Source organism: Scatophagus argus, chromosome 4 (assembly GCF_020382885.2).
Source record: "Scatophagus argus isolate fScaArg1 chromosome 4, fScaArg1.pri, whole genome shotgun sequence".
Lineage (NCBI taxonomy): Eukaryota > Metazoa > Chordata > Actinopteri > Scatophagidae > Scatophagus > Scatophagus argus.
Window position 1 is genome coordinate 19,792,498 of NC_058496.1, and position 17,210 is coordinate 19,809,707.

Consider the following 17,210-nt stretch of genomic DNA (forward strand, 5'->3'; position numbering starts at 1 on the left):
TCTCATGAAGAGGTTAAATCGAGGTGATGCCCTCATGCTACAAAACACAGTCGGTAATAGCATGTCTTGTCCTCTCTCTCCTGTCTGTTGTTCTCACTTGCCCCTGTCAGAGCTTACCGTCTCCCAGTATAGTCGCAGTTGGCAGAACCATTCAAAGGCATTGATGTCATTGCAGCCTGCCTTAGCCAGCTTATCAATGACATCCCGAGCATGAACCTCCACTGTGACTAGCGTTACAATCTTCAGATGTTGGACTTTGGACAGGTTTCCACGGATGGCCTCTGAATAGCGCTGAAGCATGGAGACCTGAGAAACAAGGGAGCATAACATCTTTATGTTGGTTATCCATGTTGCTTCTAAAAAGGCAGATATGATGATTTTAACATAATTGTAAGCTCTGCAAAATATGGAAATTGTAACTGATGACACAAGGCGCATTTTAAGTTTAGAATAACGCTGGATACAGAGCATTCACTTTGCTGTATAGAGACGTACAGGTGGATCAACAAATCATCAAAAGAACTTCACTCATAAATATAAAAAAATTCCAGAAAAGTTCAGTTCAGTGAAAAACAGTATAAAAAACCTGTTTCTTCTTCAGGGACTTAAGGGGAGACTTATCAGCTCCCTCCTTGCTGGCAATGAGAGCTTTTGTGACATTGGTGGTCCACTGGATCTGACTGGCTGTGATGATCACCTTAAATAGAAAGGACAGACATTGAAGGCAAACTGAATGCCTCAATTTAAATAACCTGCTAACTTTATTCTAATCTGATGTAGCATTAAAATGCTACTGTCTCCAAGTTTATTATCTACGTATGAACTCCTCAAGCAGAAGATTTTCATAAAGCATTGAAGTTAACAAACCACAGCAGCCCAATCACATAGAATAAGAAGTAATAGAAACTTACATGAGTGCGTGCAATATGAATTGAGATTTGTAAATTGAGCAAAAGTAATTGCTGCTACGCACTGGTTTTCAAATCGGTGAATCCTTGCTTTAAAATGCAGCTTATTTTTACTACCACCCACAGTAGAAGCTGGTCTGTGCTCATCTTGGTGCATGTTTGTGCAGTCTCTCTACGTCCTCATGTCCCTTTTCAGCATACAGTATATTATAGCTAAACAGTACACTAAAATATGGCTCTAAAAACATTTTACGAAGATTTAAGTCTTTAAGAAATAGGGTATGTAGTAACAACATCTTGATTCATATTTGATCAGCAATGTGTATTTAGATTTTTTTCCTTCCAACTTTGAGTGAACGCACTTGTTTTGGTCAGAAATGATGGTGCTCTAGTGGAACTAAATACTGTATATTTAACCTTCAAAGAGTTCAAAGCTGAAGACAAATGCACCTGTCCTGGCCAGTCTCTGATCCATTTGTCTCTCTGTCCTGCCATCCTCTTCAGAGCGCCAAGGCAGTTGGTCAGACACTTCTTTAGTGTTAAACGCATGTTCTTCTCAACATCACACAGCCAAACCTACATACACACAAAACCAGAACTCTGCTTAATGCATTCATTAGCATCAATGCTATCATGTATACAAAAAGATTTATCAACATGACACTTTTATCATCATGATTACTACCATAATAATGTACCTCCACAGGTCTGTCCAGTTTCACTGAGGACAAAGCAACATACTCCCCATCAGCAGAAGACATTCCCACAGCAACTGGCTTACTTTCCACCTATGCAAGAAATACATACACAGTGGCACCTCTATGCATGTACTGGTCCATCACTAATGCAAAGAGTACACTTACAGTGCAAGGGCACCTACAGTAAGACTACACAGACACAGATATATTCAACTGTCAAATATGACAATTTCATAAGTAAAAGATATAGCATGCATAATAGCTTTGCTATATTTTGTATCTCATAAAGTAGAAGAGTGTTAGATCAAAGCTATTGCTGAAAAGAACTTCAGGTAAATAAACACCGGTCATTTAAATGTGTAATTTTTGGTAATCTATTCTTGAGAAACAGGCTTCAGTGACTTTTTATCAGTAGTAGTGTAGCACTGGTCACTGAGCGTATGTGTGCCTGTCATAGATAATTTATTCATGTCATTTAAGATCCCTGCCTCTTCAATGCGCAGGCTCTTGATGTTGTCAAAACACTTCTTCAGGTGAGGTTGCATGGCTTCTGGGTTCTGTGACTGCCCTAGGATCTCTAGCACGTCATCATTGGAAAGGAAGTAGAATCTTGGGAAGATCTGCCTCTTGGTCTCCAGGTACATGTCCAGGGCCTTTTTGATTTTCTCCAGTTTGGCATTCATCTCTGTCAGCTTCTCCAGCAAGCCTGAAAGAATGAAAGGAGAAAAGTTGATTGAAGACTAAGACTAAATTCTTAGTATTGTTTGTACTCATATACAAATGATGCACGTTATTCATGAATAAATAGTCAATTTAGGCCAACAACATTATCACATTTTCTTAAATTAATTGAAATCCTTCCAAACTACTGTTTAACTCAATATTTTCTTCTCAAAATTTAATATAGAATTTGTATGAGGGACATGGATTAAACATGGGATACAAAATAGCTGCTTTGTTTTAGTTTGTTTTAATCTGATAATAGACATTTTTTCTTCACATAGAGGAAAATCTAGAGTTGTGACTCTATGGACAGTGTCGATAACAGCATGTTCTTTAAAGAAACATAAAGTTTGTTGTCATACCAGGGTGATGTGTTCCCTGCAAAGCGTTGTTATCCTTGTGGAGTCGGCCCATGAGGGTTTTCCAAACATAACTTGCATGTTCAAATTCTTTGAACTCACAATTCAACTGCTCACAGATGTCCTTTCCTTCAAAAATATTCTAGAGAGCAATGGGGGAAAAAAGAAAATTGAAAAGTGAAGAGTGACAGAAAGTGATTTAACAATTAAATAAACCCAAACTGTCTACAACAAATGTGTACTCCATCAAATTATGGATACTCACAGACAGTAATAATAACAACCGTAAAGCAATAAATATCCATTTATAGTAATGAATCCAATATAAGATATATGTTTACTCAACCTCCAGATAAATCCACTGACGCTGTACAGTGAGGATCATCTCAATGACTTCCAGCACCTGGGACAGCTGGCGTTCCCAGCCGTCCACCTCCTGCTCAAAGGCTTTGACAAATTGAGAAGCCTTCATTGTGGACAGAATAACCTGGCTGTCCTCCAAGGCCTGGAAAACATCCTCTGTAGCCCTGAAAGAGAGGCAAGGAGAATTAAACATGACTGCTGATGATTGTTCATAATAGATTCCAATGGTAACACACCATCGCAGCTGAAAAAAGTCAGTGATGTATACACTTAAGTTATCAATTCATTAGGTAAACCTGCACAGTGTAATTCAACATAGTTGCCTAATTTTTGCAATAAATCTTATCTTTGTGAACACTATGATCTTAAGTTTTTTGATAAAACTGTTCCAGAAAGATTATGAAAAACCTTAGTGATCGTTTTTGAAGGTGTAGTTATTGATACATATTTTGACTGCATAAAACTGAGGTCTTTTTAATATATATCTCAAATGTTTTCGACCATACAGCCATGCTACCAAACTATCCATATACAAAAACAGTTAGAGTGTAACATCAGATAGTACTATGGAGTTGTATTGAGATGTGGGATCTAGTGATGCAAGTAATTAATGAAGACGCAAACCTTTGACCATAAGTTGGAGAGTGTTTCAGCCTGGGTTACATTTAAAACTTCTTGAACCCTCACCCAAATGCTTTCTCACCTCAGCCAGTAGTGGTCTTTGTCTTTGTAGGGAGCTACGTCCAGGAACATTTCCTCCCATGTCTTTGCAATACCCTCCAGACTCTTCAATACCAAACACAAAGAGTAACATTAACAGACACCACACCAGTGAGAGAGGGCAAAATGAGGGAGCAATAATTCTATGCTTTTCCACAAGCTTAATATAATACATTGTCATGACTAGATTACTAATGACAGGGAATCACGAATCATAGCTTTAAGTTCAATGCTTGCGTACATCAGAGATAATTTTTTAGAGATAAATTTGTTAAATTTTAAATCAGTTTTTTTTCACTCTGCACAATATGACTGTTCTTCTTCTTGTGCTTCTTTTCATGTTAATCTACATTTTCTCATTCATTCCATTGGAAGTAGGGGTGCTGTGATATGATTGATGGTATTGATGATAACAGTGATATTATAAAATGAAATATTGTTGCATTGTTAACAATACAAATTAATGATACTGTATAAATATTTCAGAATCTTTAGCTTATCAGTTCATCTGGTTTCCTTTTTACTATTCATTAAGTAAAATCGCTCTCACGGTTATAGATCTCTCGCCAAATTCTGCTCCACGAGCTGGCTGTACTGCTCAAGAACAGCATGCAGCGGGGACAGAGGCAGAAAAAGCCACAGAAATGCCCACTGAGCAACAGCCTAAAGAAGAGCATGAGACTAAACCTGTTCTATGGAGAGTTCCTTGGTGGCGGCTCCAGAGATTTCACAGATCTTGTCAGCATACTTGTCGAAGCCCAGAAATATGATCTTCTCCAGGGTAAATTCAGTGCTAGTTTGGTCATAAGAGCACGGCAGATTGTCCCAGATCTGCTTCCAGTGTCTGTAAGAAACGTGCAGTTGAAAGCATCTTTTATCTTACTCTCAATTTACCCAGTAAGTCAGCCGAAGAAGAAGAGGAAGGGGAATATTAGCACCTTCCACATGACTTACTAAATCTAGTCAAGTTTATTTATATATCCCAAAATCACAACTAAATCTGCTTAAAGGAGCATCACCCACTTGCACAACAGATAAAACCTTCTATTTTTAGACTAGTATTCCATATTCATTTGTAAACAGTGGTAACATGGCTCTGTAAAATACAGTGTGTATGAATCAAAGATCTGGATGGGCCTCTAGGAGTTTGGTTACAGACAATGGTGAGAGGGAGCATCACTGAGAAGGGGACCTTAGAAAAAAGGCAGCAGAACAAACTTCAGGAAGAACAGCTTGGACCAACCACAGAAAAAAGCTTATTCTATGGAACTCCTGTTAAGGTAAATTTAAGGTCGTAAAACACAACCCTGTAGAACAAATTCAACATGCATATAATTCCTCACATCCAGTAATAGTCTTCTAAGTACGGATATTAACTACTGTTAAACTAATAAACAGTTATTTCTTATTCATGTTTCTTCCATGTTGAGTGAAAATATGACTATGGCAAATCAATAGCTGCAAGATATACTAAAATGTCAAGGAAATACATGTAGAAACTTTGGTTTCCGTCAGTCAGTACCTGTCTCTCAGGGCTGGGTTCCTCAGATCAGCAATGAGAGGGATAATCCGTTTTAACTGGTCAATCTTGTTCATGGAGAAATCTACTACTTCCCACTCCTTATCCTGCAATCAGACAAGTATCAGGCGCTCACTACTAGGTCATGTCATTGTCAGAGCTGCTGAAAGGAGCTGTGCATGTGGCGATGTTAGATACAAATTTTGTGCATCCTGAAGGAAAGTTAGCAGTCACTCAATGCAGTGAGGTGGGACCCCAAAGTGGGTCTGAAACTACTACTGAAGTTTTTTATATCCATTATAAACACAAAGTGTCACTGAGTGTGTTCTTTCTACAGAAACCATTATCAAATTACAGCTCCCGGAGTGTATAGCATACATTATAAAGCTAAGCTGAAACAGTTGATATATATTACATGTCCTAGCTTAACCATGACTGTCACACTGTAGCAGGAAGCCAAAATCTGCACCCAATTCATAACTGACCTTTAGTTCTCTGTGGAGTTTTTGGATTTTTTTGAACATGTCTTGTGTCACGTTCTCCATCGTATCTGTCTCCAGTGTAGCAAATTGTCCAACCTTCCAGCTGTTCCATTTGACATTCCATTTCTGTGTGATCTCCCAGACCTGCTGTAGGTCGTCAATGTCCTGTAGAAGGCACACAGGCCCAAACAAAAACATGATCATTAAATGCATTGCAGTGACAAGGTTAGCAGCAGCAACTACAACAACAACAACACAAACTTTAAAATCCATTCCAACATCTTGGGTTTGATTTTACCCTGAATTCAGTCACTGATGTCCTGTCAATTTCCCAACATTATATAATAAAATCATATAATAAAATTCAACACTGTCCCTAAAATGCTTAAAAGCCGCTTGTCTCAACAATATTTCCCTTCTGGGATAAATAAAGGAATTCTGATTCTAAATTCCCATAGTAACTTTCTCTGGACTATAATCTTACGACAAGACAACAGTATGTAAAGGCTGTAAACTGTGTCAGACCTTCTCCATCATCCGGATGCCTTTGGAAAGGGACTGTTCTATTTTGAAGAAGCTCAGCCCGTGAAGAATGGTGTGCTCTTCCTCTTTCAGAGCCTCCAGCTGGCTACGAAGCTCTGCTATTTCCTTAAAGGCAAACGTAGTGCCCAGCCCACTGAAAAAAGGACCTGGATATGCACGAGCCAAAATGTACATGCATTGATATTCACATGACCACAAAGAAAAACCATGTTAAAGGACAACTACTGTATCTTAGTGGTCAGCAAGAGTACACAAATTTGCATAAATTGTAAAAATCAGAACATTAGAGAACACTAGAGATTTCCTAACCCTAACCCTAACGATTAAAAATCTGGCTATACCCTTTCCACCAATATAAATATATAAATATAAATATCTGTCATGTAATATTTTAGACTATACTATGTAACTGCGAGAAAAATTGCTAGCTTTAGAGAAATATTATTATTTAAACAAAATTACAGATGTTTGCATGTTACAAACTTCCAATGTCTGTCAAGTATTTACTTGCCAAAGTAAACTGTATAAGCAAACAACAAAATTTCCATCTTGTTTTCCTCTGTATAGACAACTGTGGTTTTAATTAACAATAAATCTCTCAATATAGAGTTAGCTCTTATTGTTATGTGAAAGTACATATGATGTGATAGAAAGATTAATCATATTAGCCACTCTCATACCACATTAAATAGAAGGAGGGGAAGGGGCCAAGAAAATATGGTAATATCCAGGTGGAAGATGGAAAGAAAAAGTGAAAGAGTGAAAAGGAGTGAAAAGGAGTGAAAAGGAGGAGTGAGGAGGTGGAGAGGAGTGAGGGAGGGTGATGGGGCAAGAAATCAGTCATGCTGCATCTCCCACTGAGAGACATCACTTATTCTCTGGAAGAGAGCATCAGTGCCAGGGACAGATCATATAGAAGCTATTCTAAAGGGGCTTTATGTAAAACAGTAATGGTGCACATACCACAGTGGTGAAACTCAAAGTGATAATGCATTTACAGTACGTGTGTAAAACAGAGAGAAAAAGAGAGAATGTATGACCTCTGTAGTTAAACTCCTGCACAGTGTTCTGAATCTTCTTCTTAAACTCCTCAGAGGAGAGCATGAGGCTGTTCTTAAACTTTTCCTTGTGTTCCTGCAGCATTGTGTCACTGTTGATCAATACACGCTGAAACCACACCCACTCTCCATTCAGTGCCTCACGCAAGTCCTGCACCTGTGAGCAAACCAAGTGATTATGAGAAGGAATGTTCTGAATGTTTGTTCATTGTCTAGATATACAGTTACTACGAGAGGAGATATCACAGGTATTTTAATATTACTCATAATGTGTGTTTGGGTACATACAGTCCTGCAGTGTGTTTGCTTTGTGCATTTCTCTACTAATGACAGGGGTGCTTACAGCCTGTTCCACTGAGACCTCATATTTGTCGAGGATAGCAAACTGATCATGAATGAGAGGAATCTGAGCCTCTGTCTTGGCCAGATCGCCTCGGACAGCCTCCAAGAGTTTCAGGCTCTCCTCAAGCTCCGCCAGCGTCTTGGGGGGTTGGCTCAGCCTAAACACACACATACAAGCAGCACACCACCTTTAGGAAGATACACATCTCAGGATCAAAGGCTTCTTCGTTTCCTGACTGAAGAGATCAATCTAGGTTCAATTCATAATTTCTATTTATAAAGAATGTTTTTCACGAAGACATTACAAGATGATGAACAAGCGATAATGATAATAAAAACCATAACTTCAAAAATAAAGTACTTTCGGGGCACCCTGTGGTTTAGGGGACTAAGATGCCTCCCATAAACCTTATTCAACTACCAAAGCTTTGAGTCCTGGTGGGGACCTCTTTCAGACCTCGCTCCTTCATTGCCAATTCATCTCTACTGTCTGCAATAAATACATAAAAATGCCTCCCAAATGTCCTTCAACTTCACACCCCACCTTTTGGTATTGTCTTGCAACCAGGCATTAAGATCTTTTAGGCGGCTGCTGGCCATACAGCTGAGCAGGTGAGTTAACTTGGTTTGCCACTCGCTGCAGTGCTCCACCAAAGAGGACTTCAGTATGGAACAGTCCAGCATGACAAACCGAATGTTCAGAACCGTCTGTTCCTGTTCAACACTGTTAGCCTTTTCTGTATACCTGCAGGAGGAAGAAGAAAATGAACATGGCAAAAAAAAGCAGAAGAGAGACATTAACGTGTCTGCATGCTTCATTACAGCAAACACCAAACATTAAAAAATGTAACTAGACAGGGAAAAAAAAAATACATGATTAACATGAGAATATAGGTCTGTGTGAAAGGCCATTTTTAGTGAAAAGGTATCAAAAGTTTCATAGAAACTTCTTAACCAGGTCAAGTAAAGAATGATATTTAGTAATAAAAAGTGCTGTTCCACAGTGCCTGTTTATATCGGCATCAAAAGAAGTGACTGGTGGGTTTAGTCTCCGGTAGCGTTGTATAAATGAGTCCTTGTTGATTTCCCAGACATCCCTGTATTTGTCCCAGGTCTTCAGGTAGGCCTGCAGGTGGCTGACATTGGCTGCCATCCCTGTGGCAATTGCAGCCTGAATCTTCTTTATCTCCTCATCTTGCTCTGAAGGATCAAAGAGGACCGGTTGACAGGAGCAACAAGAACAGAAGAACAGACAAACATGGTCACTTCAGCAGCTGCTTAGTATTCACTGCCTGTAATTCCATAATTTACAAGGATTTTATATACACATCGGGTAAATGTGTACAGGAGTACTCTCTCTTGGAAAATATCAAAAGATTCCCTGAAGAAAAACTGACAAGATACAACGAAAGGCTCTCATTTTAAAAGAAATAGTTCTAACCTATGTTGATGTGTATGGGATTCCACTGCAACTGTTTGCAGGATAGAAGTTCAGGCAGTCGTTTAAATTCTGAGATGGTGTCGATGAGCCGAGGCATTAAGTCCACAATCTGAGAAAGCTTTCCAAGTGTCGGCGAGAACTCGACCTGTCAGAACAGAGACAAATATACACACATAGACAAACACACTCAGTTTGACTCAGATGAATGAGAGGATAGAGAGACAGATGACTGTCTGTGTCTGAGCAAGACTAAGAAGAATAAGACTAGATTCATGTTTGCTAGTTCAAACTGTATTTAATGCAATCGTATCACATTATCTTATTGTTGGTACCTTGGGTGTGGTTTTGGGAGTTGCCTGGTGCAATGATACCAGGACTTTGAACAAGGGATTGGGTGATGTCTTTCTGTCTCCATTGATAGCCCTGGATAGCTTCTTCATGGAGTTTTTGATGTTGCTCCTTAGAGCTTCCTCCACCATGTGGTCCACCTTCTCTGTGTAGGTCACCCAGTGATCCTCAACCTTAAATGCCAGGATAAAAATGTACACACTTGACACAGCAGTGCAAATTTGGGTGGTTACCGGTTTACTTAAAGATGCAAAAGGCTTGGTAAATCTGTCTCTTGGTAAGAGAAGAGAGAGATCGTACATAAATTCAACTGCAGATTAGAATAGATAGATTTGCTGTTATTTTTCTGCAAGTAGTAGTCGGGAAAGTTTTAATCCAGACATTTTCAATTCAGTTCATTTAAATATTATGGATTTTTTGCTAGTTTGACCAGTATTTTTACAATTTATGTTGGTCGATACTTTGTCTTTGTATGCAGCAAATTTTATGCTGCTTTAAACTTAAGTTCCAGGAAAAGAACTGAAGTAATGACCACTTAAGAGTTACAAGTGAAATATCTTATTTCTCTGTCCTCTAAGCCTCTGCCTCAACCTTGCACAAATACAATATGTCACATAAAGTAAGACTTAATCACCAGTTGTATAAATGGGCAATCATGAATGACAAATAAAAACAGCACAGACCTCAGGCCCATCACTAGTGACGGTGCTGTGAATGCGGGTCATGAGTTCAACAATATCCTGGTGTGCTGAGCGCAGTATTTGGAGGTTGCGTTGCTGGTGAGCCTTTTGGTCATCCTCAAACTCCAGGTTTCTAAGAGTTACAACAGGAGAAACACCAATGATGCAGTCAACAAAGTAAATCAAAGTGCACCAAGGTTAAGATCCAGATCAGGTCCATCGCCTCAGACAATATCAAGAAGCAGTGACGCTTACTGCTGACTTAAAACAATCTGTTGGTTTTCTAGTCAGTTTCCTCTGCCTCTAAACTGAGGAGAAGGAAATTTCAGTCTGACCATAAGCATAGAAGAAAGCCTCATGTCTCTACTGAGTACAGCAATATACATTATGAAAGAACAAATGGATAAGAAAAAAAAACTGCAAAGTGGTGTGGCGTGTAAAAAATGACTTCATCCACTGTTTTGCTGTACTTAATGAATATGAAGTTTTAAATACACACTACACATTCAACATTAAATTTATGAACTATGTTGTAAGAAGTTACAAAATGTGCTATAGATTATCTGCTAACTTTAAAGCATTTTTTGTATTTACTGTTTTAGGCACCTCATGTAATGGAGAAAAAGTCACATATGTGTCACTACCTGTATACGGTCTTGTCATCCAGTCTAACCAGCAGTGTTTCACTGATCTGGCGACAGAGGCTGGATATGGAGAGGTTGGATGTTTTGTATCCATCAACTATCAACTGGACCTGGAAGAGGAAAGGAACTCCTCAGGAACTCCAAATTAGTTACGGGACCAAGAATAGATTCTTAAGTAAACTGAACATGACTTTTGACAAACACATCTTCTCAGCTTGTCAGGGGAACATTTCTAACCTACGGACTATCGTAGGACTATCTCAGAAGACATTTAGAAAATGAACAAAAAAAAGGTGAATACAGTAAAAATAAAACAGTGTGTGTTCCAACCTTGTCAATGTGGGGGAGACAGCTCTGGATGAAGACACTAGAGTCTTCTTCAGGCAACCACTTCACCTTGGTCAGTCCCGGCTGAATCTTCTTATTTATCAAACTAATGTGCTCCCGAAACAGACCCAACTCATCAGGAGACAGCATTCCAATGATCCTTATACACACACAAACATACACACCCATGCATAAACACACAGAGAAGAAGATTTAATATTAGTGTGTTTACTGGGTGAGTACTACCAGACCAGGCAAAATGATCTAACAGCGCTTGAGTTGAGTTTTCATTGTGCGAGTGGTCATCTGTTTTCATTCTGAAATCCCTGTGAAGCCACAAATTCTAATGCTTGATGGAAAAATGTTTGACAATTGACTTGAGTTCACGATGAAATGCCGTACACATTAGTATCTGTGGTGGCCTTTCCATTTTGTAACAATGCTGAGTGGTCTGTCTTCCATGCAAACTCTAATGAGGCCAAGTCTATTTGGATCTGGGTTATTTGGGCGACTGTGGCTCAAAAGGCAGAGCAGTTATCCACTAATTGGAAGCGGTACAATCTCTGGCTACCGCAGTCTACATGTGGAAGCGTCCTTGGGCAGGACACTGAACCCCACATTGCCGCCGACGGCAGTTCCATCGGTGTGTGCGTTTATGAGAATGGTTATTGCTTCTGATGAGCAGGTGGCATGGCATCCTCTGCCACCAGGGCATGAATGTGCATGTGAATGGCGAATGCTGGTTCACGTTGAGTGGTCAAACAGACTAGAAATGGGTTATATAAGGACAGCGCATTTACCATTTATTTATTCAGGAACAACTAACATCATTTTCAAATATGCTCAGTGTGATGCAGTGTGCCACACAGAAAACATCTTTTGCCACAAAATAAGTGTAAGTGTGCAAGATTTAGTAATTACCCACTACCACTAAAATCCTGTGCCACACCCCACAGAGACACCCACACGCAAAGGTCCTGTGATCAAACTCCTACAATCATGTCATTTTAATTTGATTGGAAAAGTGCCGAATACAGCAGGAAGTCAAAGGCATAGTATCTTCAACATAACCATATACCAGTACCCTGATGTAAGAAATCATTGTTTAGTGTTTTTGCTCTCTTCATCTCTCTGTGAGTGTCATACCTGTTATAGTTCCTGATCAGCAGCAGTGCACTCTCTCTCAGTGTTTTGAGGCTCTCCCTTCGCTGGTAAATGGGACGCACACACGGGGGAATCTCGTACTTTAGACGATCCCAATATTCAATCTCAGAGAACAGGTTCAAGATGTCACTGGAAAAGCAAATACAGAATATACAGAAAATGAAGAAAAAAATGAGTCCAAACAAATGTGTATGCACATGCGTTGTACAGTATATGCGTAGAAATGTATCTTTGTCTTTGTGTTACGAGTGCAGAGTTAACGCACAAAGTATGGGTGAGAGTTCTTTTGTGTCACAAGTACACAGAGGACAGGAGACAATGTAAAACACTGCTGATGTGTATACTTTAATATGAATGACATGTCCCTTGTGAATAAGTCGTGCTTGTGTCACCCACTTGTCAAAGTTCACGCCTAGCTTGGTGGAACTGTCCTTGCAGCGCACCATGATTGGCTTCTCCAGCAACTTCAAGTACTGTACGTCCAAGTTCTGGCTCCACTCATAGTAGCTCTTGCTCTCTATCTCATCCAAACACTGGATTGTTTGACCAAAAGTCAAAACTAACTGCCTTTGACTAGATGTCTCAGGCATGAAATAGGCCTTTTGAAGCATCTGGAAGACAAAGAAAGGAGAAAAATGGGGAAGATGTTGAGGAAGGAGCTCCAGAAGGAGGGCTAATTTAAGACGATAAATGCTATCTGTTTATAGTAAATAATATCTTTGTAAAATTCAATCAATGTGTGGTGGTACGAAGTAACCCAGAAGACAAAACCCCTCAAGACAAAAAGGAAAAGGTTATTATGTAGTCTAATGCACTCACCTCCATGGGTCTCTCTATGCGATATCTGAGGGCCCTCACCCAGTGGGCCTGGCCTGCCATCCGGGGCATGTGGTCAGGAAAAAATCTTCTCTGGTTCAGCTCTTTGTTAACCATTGTGAGTTCTTTGGAAAAGATGTTGTACACTTCCTCCGCCTTCTCCTCTATGGTTTTCTTAATGTTCTGGGAGTGAGAACATTGGATGGAAGAGAATGAGTACATGACTTTTATGGAACTATTAGAAGAAAATAAGCCAGATGAAAGACTAAAGTTGACTGGTGAAGAAAACAGAGAGGTTGAGAATGAGTCTCATTGCAGCTTATTGGCCTGTTTGCTCTCAAAGATATCTGCTTTATTTCACAGTTTCATCACATTCATTTTGAGCTGTAAGTTATTGCTGATGAAAATCAAACACTTTTGAATTTGGGGAGGCTTTTATTGAGAAAAATTAAGAAGAAATTAAATGTGCTTTACATATTCACAACACATTAGTGGCTACATTTCAGTTCTGCAGAGGAGAAGAGTGCAAGCAGAAACAGCTACAGTGAGATGTTAGGTAAACAGCTGCAGACAACAGGCTCAGGTGAGAGACTGATGTGGTCCCTTGTTTACTCTTAGATAGATAGATACTTTATTGATCCAGAGGGAAATTCAAGATTCTTATTAATCTTATTGTCTTATTGATTATCGATACGTGTGCAGCATGTTACAGACGCTCCCTTAAAGAATTTCCCCTCGGGGATAAATAAAGGAATTCTGATTCTGATTCTGTTTATTGTATGCATTGGTGCCTCATACAGTCATATATTAATGTCATATTTTGTCATCACTCTGGAGAGTTCCAGACTGGGAATTATCCTGGTGTGTGTGTTATATAATCAGTAGATGCAGATTGGTCATTTCTCTACAAATTTTGTGATGAAAGACCATCTGTGCTTGAAATATTTCCAGCAATGTACGCATTAAATCAAAGACTTGGGGGAAAAGATAGTAGTATGATGAGGTATGCTGATACAAACTTTCATATATGAACTGTGAAAAGGTTTAATAAATACAAGTTGTGACAATGTGTTTAATTGAGGAATGCCTGTTTAGTTAGTGGTTTAAGAGCAAAATAAAGACATTAAAGTATGTGGGTGCGGGTGTGCGTGTGAGAGAGTGTGTGTTTGAGAGAAATACCTTTCGAATAGACAGAGGTCTAAAACTGTCCACGAGCAGGATTCCGTCCTCCACTCTGTACACTTTCTTAAACACTGAATTGATCAGGAGCCGCATCATCATTTCCAGCTCCTTTACTAATGCATTAAACCTGTTTACACACACACACACACACACACACACACACACACACACACACACACAAACGAGAATGTGACTACACATGAAAAGCCATCCACATGATGATCAGCTGATTAAAACACCAAAATCACACTAAACTGCTTTGTGGCTTTGTCTGTTTGGTAATTTCTTGGCTCCGAAGCAACATGTTTGTCCTAAAGTGAAGGTCGGACACAGCTGTGACTGTGCGTACGCCAATTAGTTGCTGTCCTGCAATTTTAGAGCTCATTCAAGCATGAAACTGTGATTGCATAAAAACCTGTTTAAACCATCTTTTATAGCAAACGCAGAGGTGCATGCACACAGACATGTCAAAAACCAGGAAACACCTTTCCAGTATCTTTTATCTGCTAAGTGGGCAACAGGATCGGTGTGGATTGTTAAGTAATGATTTGTGTTTTTCTGAACATCAGACTGAAAAAAAACCACTTCACAGACTTCCAGATTTAACAGTAAAATTGTCTGGTGTTCCTTGGCTGATACTTCTTCAGGTATTAGCGGATGCTTTCATTTGGAACCATGCAAAATACTTTTGTACTATTATGTTTAGCTGTAGTTTGAATGTGTAAAAATAAATAGACCTACGCGCTGAATTCATTCTGCCATGAGGTGTTCTCAACATCAAGGATGCCCTTGTCAACAGAGCGTAGTTTCTGTAGGCCATCGTGGAAGTGACCCTCTATCTCCAGGAAGGAACGGGTGAATTCTGGTCCCAGGCAGCAGCCGAAGCAAGGCAGGTCCCTCTGCTGACCATCCTCCCAACGGGCAAATTGATGCTGGCAGTCACATACCTAAGATCCATCCAATAGGTGTACAATGTATAAGAAAACTATTTTGTGAAATTACTGTACAGTTGGCAGACTAAATAAGGAGGAGGCCATGGAAGTATCAATACAAAGCAGAAGCAAAGTGGTAAAATAAAGCCAACAAAAACTAAGTCTTCAAATCACATTCATAAAAATAATCCAATGAAAATCTTTCCCCATAATCCAATGGATGACATTGGACAAACTGCAAACAATTTGCCAATCTGTAATCTGACCCAACCCTAAGCAACCCTTGGATTTTAACAGGATGGGTTTACAAAGCTGTAGTGTTCAGGTGGTTGTGTTTACATATGTTAATATGCATGTATGGAATACTCACCTCAAGCAGGTCTCTGAATCTCTGAATAGAAGCATCAACTAACATGAAAAAGCTAGTTTCATCCAGGACCCACCCTTTTGGAGAATACCTGAGGTAAAATGGAGGGGGAATAAGAGAGAGAAGAAAAGAGGAGGGCAAAAAGAAGAGCTAATTAGAAACAGGAATGAAGAGATAAGCACAGTATATTGAAAATGGGTCTACAGTGGTCAATAGACCATTAAATGTTTAAAAACAAAAAGCAGGCTGTTAATAGCTGCCCACTCAGGTTAACCCTAAGGATGCAGGGGGTCTCTGATCAGCCATCCAGATCAGTTTGTCTGGAGGGCTGTCTGAATTACTGTTAGCAAGCTTAATGCAACTCAGATCTGGAACAAAGATCTGAGGTCATCTCCAGCCTAAGTTTATTTATTTCTGCATTTAAACCACAATGACTTCTTCACCAATTTAACAACTTCAATTCAACCAAATATCAGTTCACTCTTACACTAAACCCATATAAAGCAGTGCATTCCAATAACTGAAATCAAACACATTCACTTTAGATTATTTAAGTGCTAACATTTCCCCATAAGTCCCCAGGTGTATCCTGATTATGCATGTGGGATCTCTCCTACTTGCGTTGAATCTGTGCGACGTGCAGGTAAGTCTCCTTCCAGGTCAGGCAGCACTGGATACATTCACTGAGGCTTTGCTTGCTGGATAACACATAGCCCTCAAAAACCCTGTCCAGAGAGATGCTTTGGAAGCACAAACGGATTATCTCATTTGTCACCTGCAGAAAACAAAAAAAAAAACCCAAACAAATTACATGTTTTTATTGTAATTCTTCTTCCCAACGTCAAGCAAGGAAAATGATAGTGGTCAGAGCATTCATACAGAACACAGAGAATCATTTAAGGTTGAGCATTTTCCCCTAGTCTGCAAACATGCTAACTGAAATAAAATGAAAAAAAGTAATGGAGCATTTAATTCGGCGTATTCACTCTCATGGCATTGTAACTTTAACTTTGATGACATGACACCTAAAAAAAATGGTAAAGGCAACACATACTACCGGTAATTGGGGGCCTAAATAGCGGGTTGGCAGACAAAGCCAAACACGCAGATTGAGAGTGTGTCGCAGCTGCATGAAAAGTGGCTCATCTTCAAAAGAAATGGTCTTGTTTAAGAATATAAACAGATTAAGTGATGTAGTGTGTCCAGAAATAATGACTGTAGGTCTGCTAGTTCCTCACATTTTAATTAAGAATTCCTATCACATTCATAAAGCTCGTGCAAAGCTCACCAACAGGCTTCGATGAGGTATACGATATTCAACCAAAGCAGCAACACACCTGCATAACTATGCAGGAAGTACAATTACATCAAGCCTAGACTTAGCTTAGAGATAAGATAAAGTTTAATAAATAACTACTTAAAGGTAGTTTTCTGCTTAAGTCCTACTTAAGCTCAAAGTTGGTCTTAACTCATAAATTCATAAATGAGGCCTCTGATGTCCACAGACATAGTGAAAGGACATTCTGACAACAAAAGATTATCTGTTGTTGTCGTCCCAATGACTCTTCTGTGGAATACGTCATGGCTTATGCAA

At 39.4% G+C, this 17,210-nt stretch overlaps 1 protein-coding gene and 1 long non-coding RNA gene across 3 annotated transcripts in view; one reads left to right on the top strand and one right to left on the bottom strand.

Annotated features, from left to right (window-relative positions):
- The window catches only part of LOC124057782, a 1,110,263-nt gene that overhangs the window by 312,273 nt on the left and 780,780 nt on the right, over positions 1–17,210 (top strand). The window lies entirely within an intron of this gene.
- dnah2 (dynein, axonemal, heavy chain 2) overlaps positions 1–17,210 on the bottom strand; it is a 53,760-nt gene that overhangs the window by 32,783 nt on the left and 3,767 nt on the right. For both annotated transcript variants that reach the window (XM_046386215.1, XM_046386216.1), the window contains exons 8-35: positions 16,234–16,391; positions 15,620–15,707; positions 15,059–15,264; positions 14,315–14,444; positions 13,139–13,318; positions 12,716–12,930; positions 12,302–12,448; positions 11,159–11,315; positions 10,829–10,938; positions 10,188–10,317; positions 9,489–9,677; positions 9,157–9,301; positions 8,723–8,915; positions 8,260–8,460; positions 7,717–7,873; positions 7,356–7,530; positions 6,298–6,461; positions 5,776–5,937; positions 5,294–5,397; positions 4,459–4,615; positions 3,755–3,837; positions 3,035–3,215; positions 2,692–2,830; positions 2,095–2,312; positions 1,607–1,696; positions 1,359–1,484; positions 587–697; positions 118–306 (exon numbers count right to left, since the gene is read on the bottom strand). In XM_046386215.1, coding sequence (XP_046242171.1) covers positions 118–306; positions 587–697; positions 1,359–1,484; positions 1,607–1,696; positions 2,095–2,312; positions 2,692–2,830; positions 3,035–3,215; positions 3,755–3,837; positions 4,459–4,615; positions 5,294–5,397; positions 5,776–5,937; positions 6,298–6,461; positions 7,356–7,530; positions 7,717–7,873; positions 8,260–8,460; positions 8,723–8,915; positions 9,157–9,301; positions 9,489–9,677; positions 10,188–10,317; positions 10,829–10,938; positions 11,159–11,315; positions 12,302–12,448; positions 12,716–12,930; positions 13,139–13,318; positions 14,315–14,444; positions 15,059–15,264; positions 15,620–15,707; positions 16,234–16,391 — 4,305 coding nt within the window. The remainder of the gene's footprint in view (positions 1–117; positions 307–586; positions 698–1,358; positions 1,485–1,606; positions 1,697–2,094; positions 2,313–2,691; positions 2,831–3,034; positions 3,216–3,754; positions 3,838–4,458; positions 4,616–5,293; positions 5,398–5,775; positions 5,938–6,297; positions 6,462–7,355; positions 7,531–7,716; positions 7,874–8,259; positions 8,461–8,722; positions 8,916–9,156; positions 9,302–9,488; positions 9,678–10,187; positions 10,318–10,828; positions 10,939–11,158; positions 11,316–12,301; positions 12,449–12,715; positions 12,931–13,138; positions 13,319–14,314; positions 14,445–15,058; positions 15,265–15,619; positions 15,708–16,233; positions 16,392–17,210) is intronic.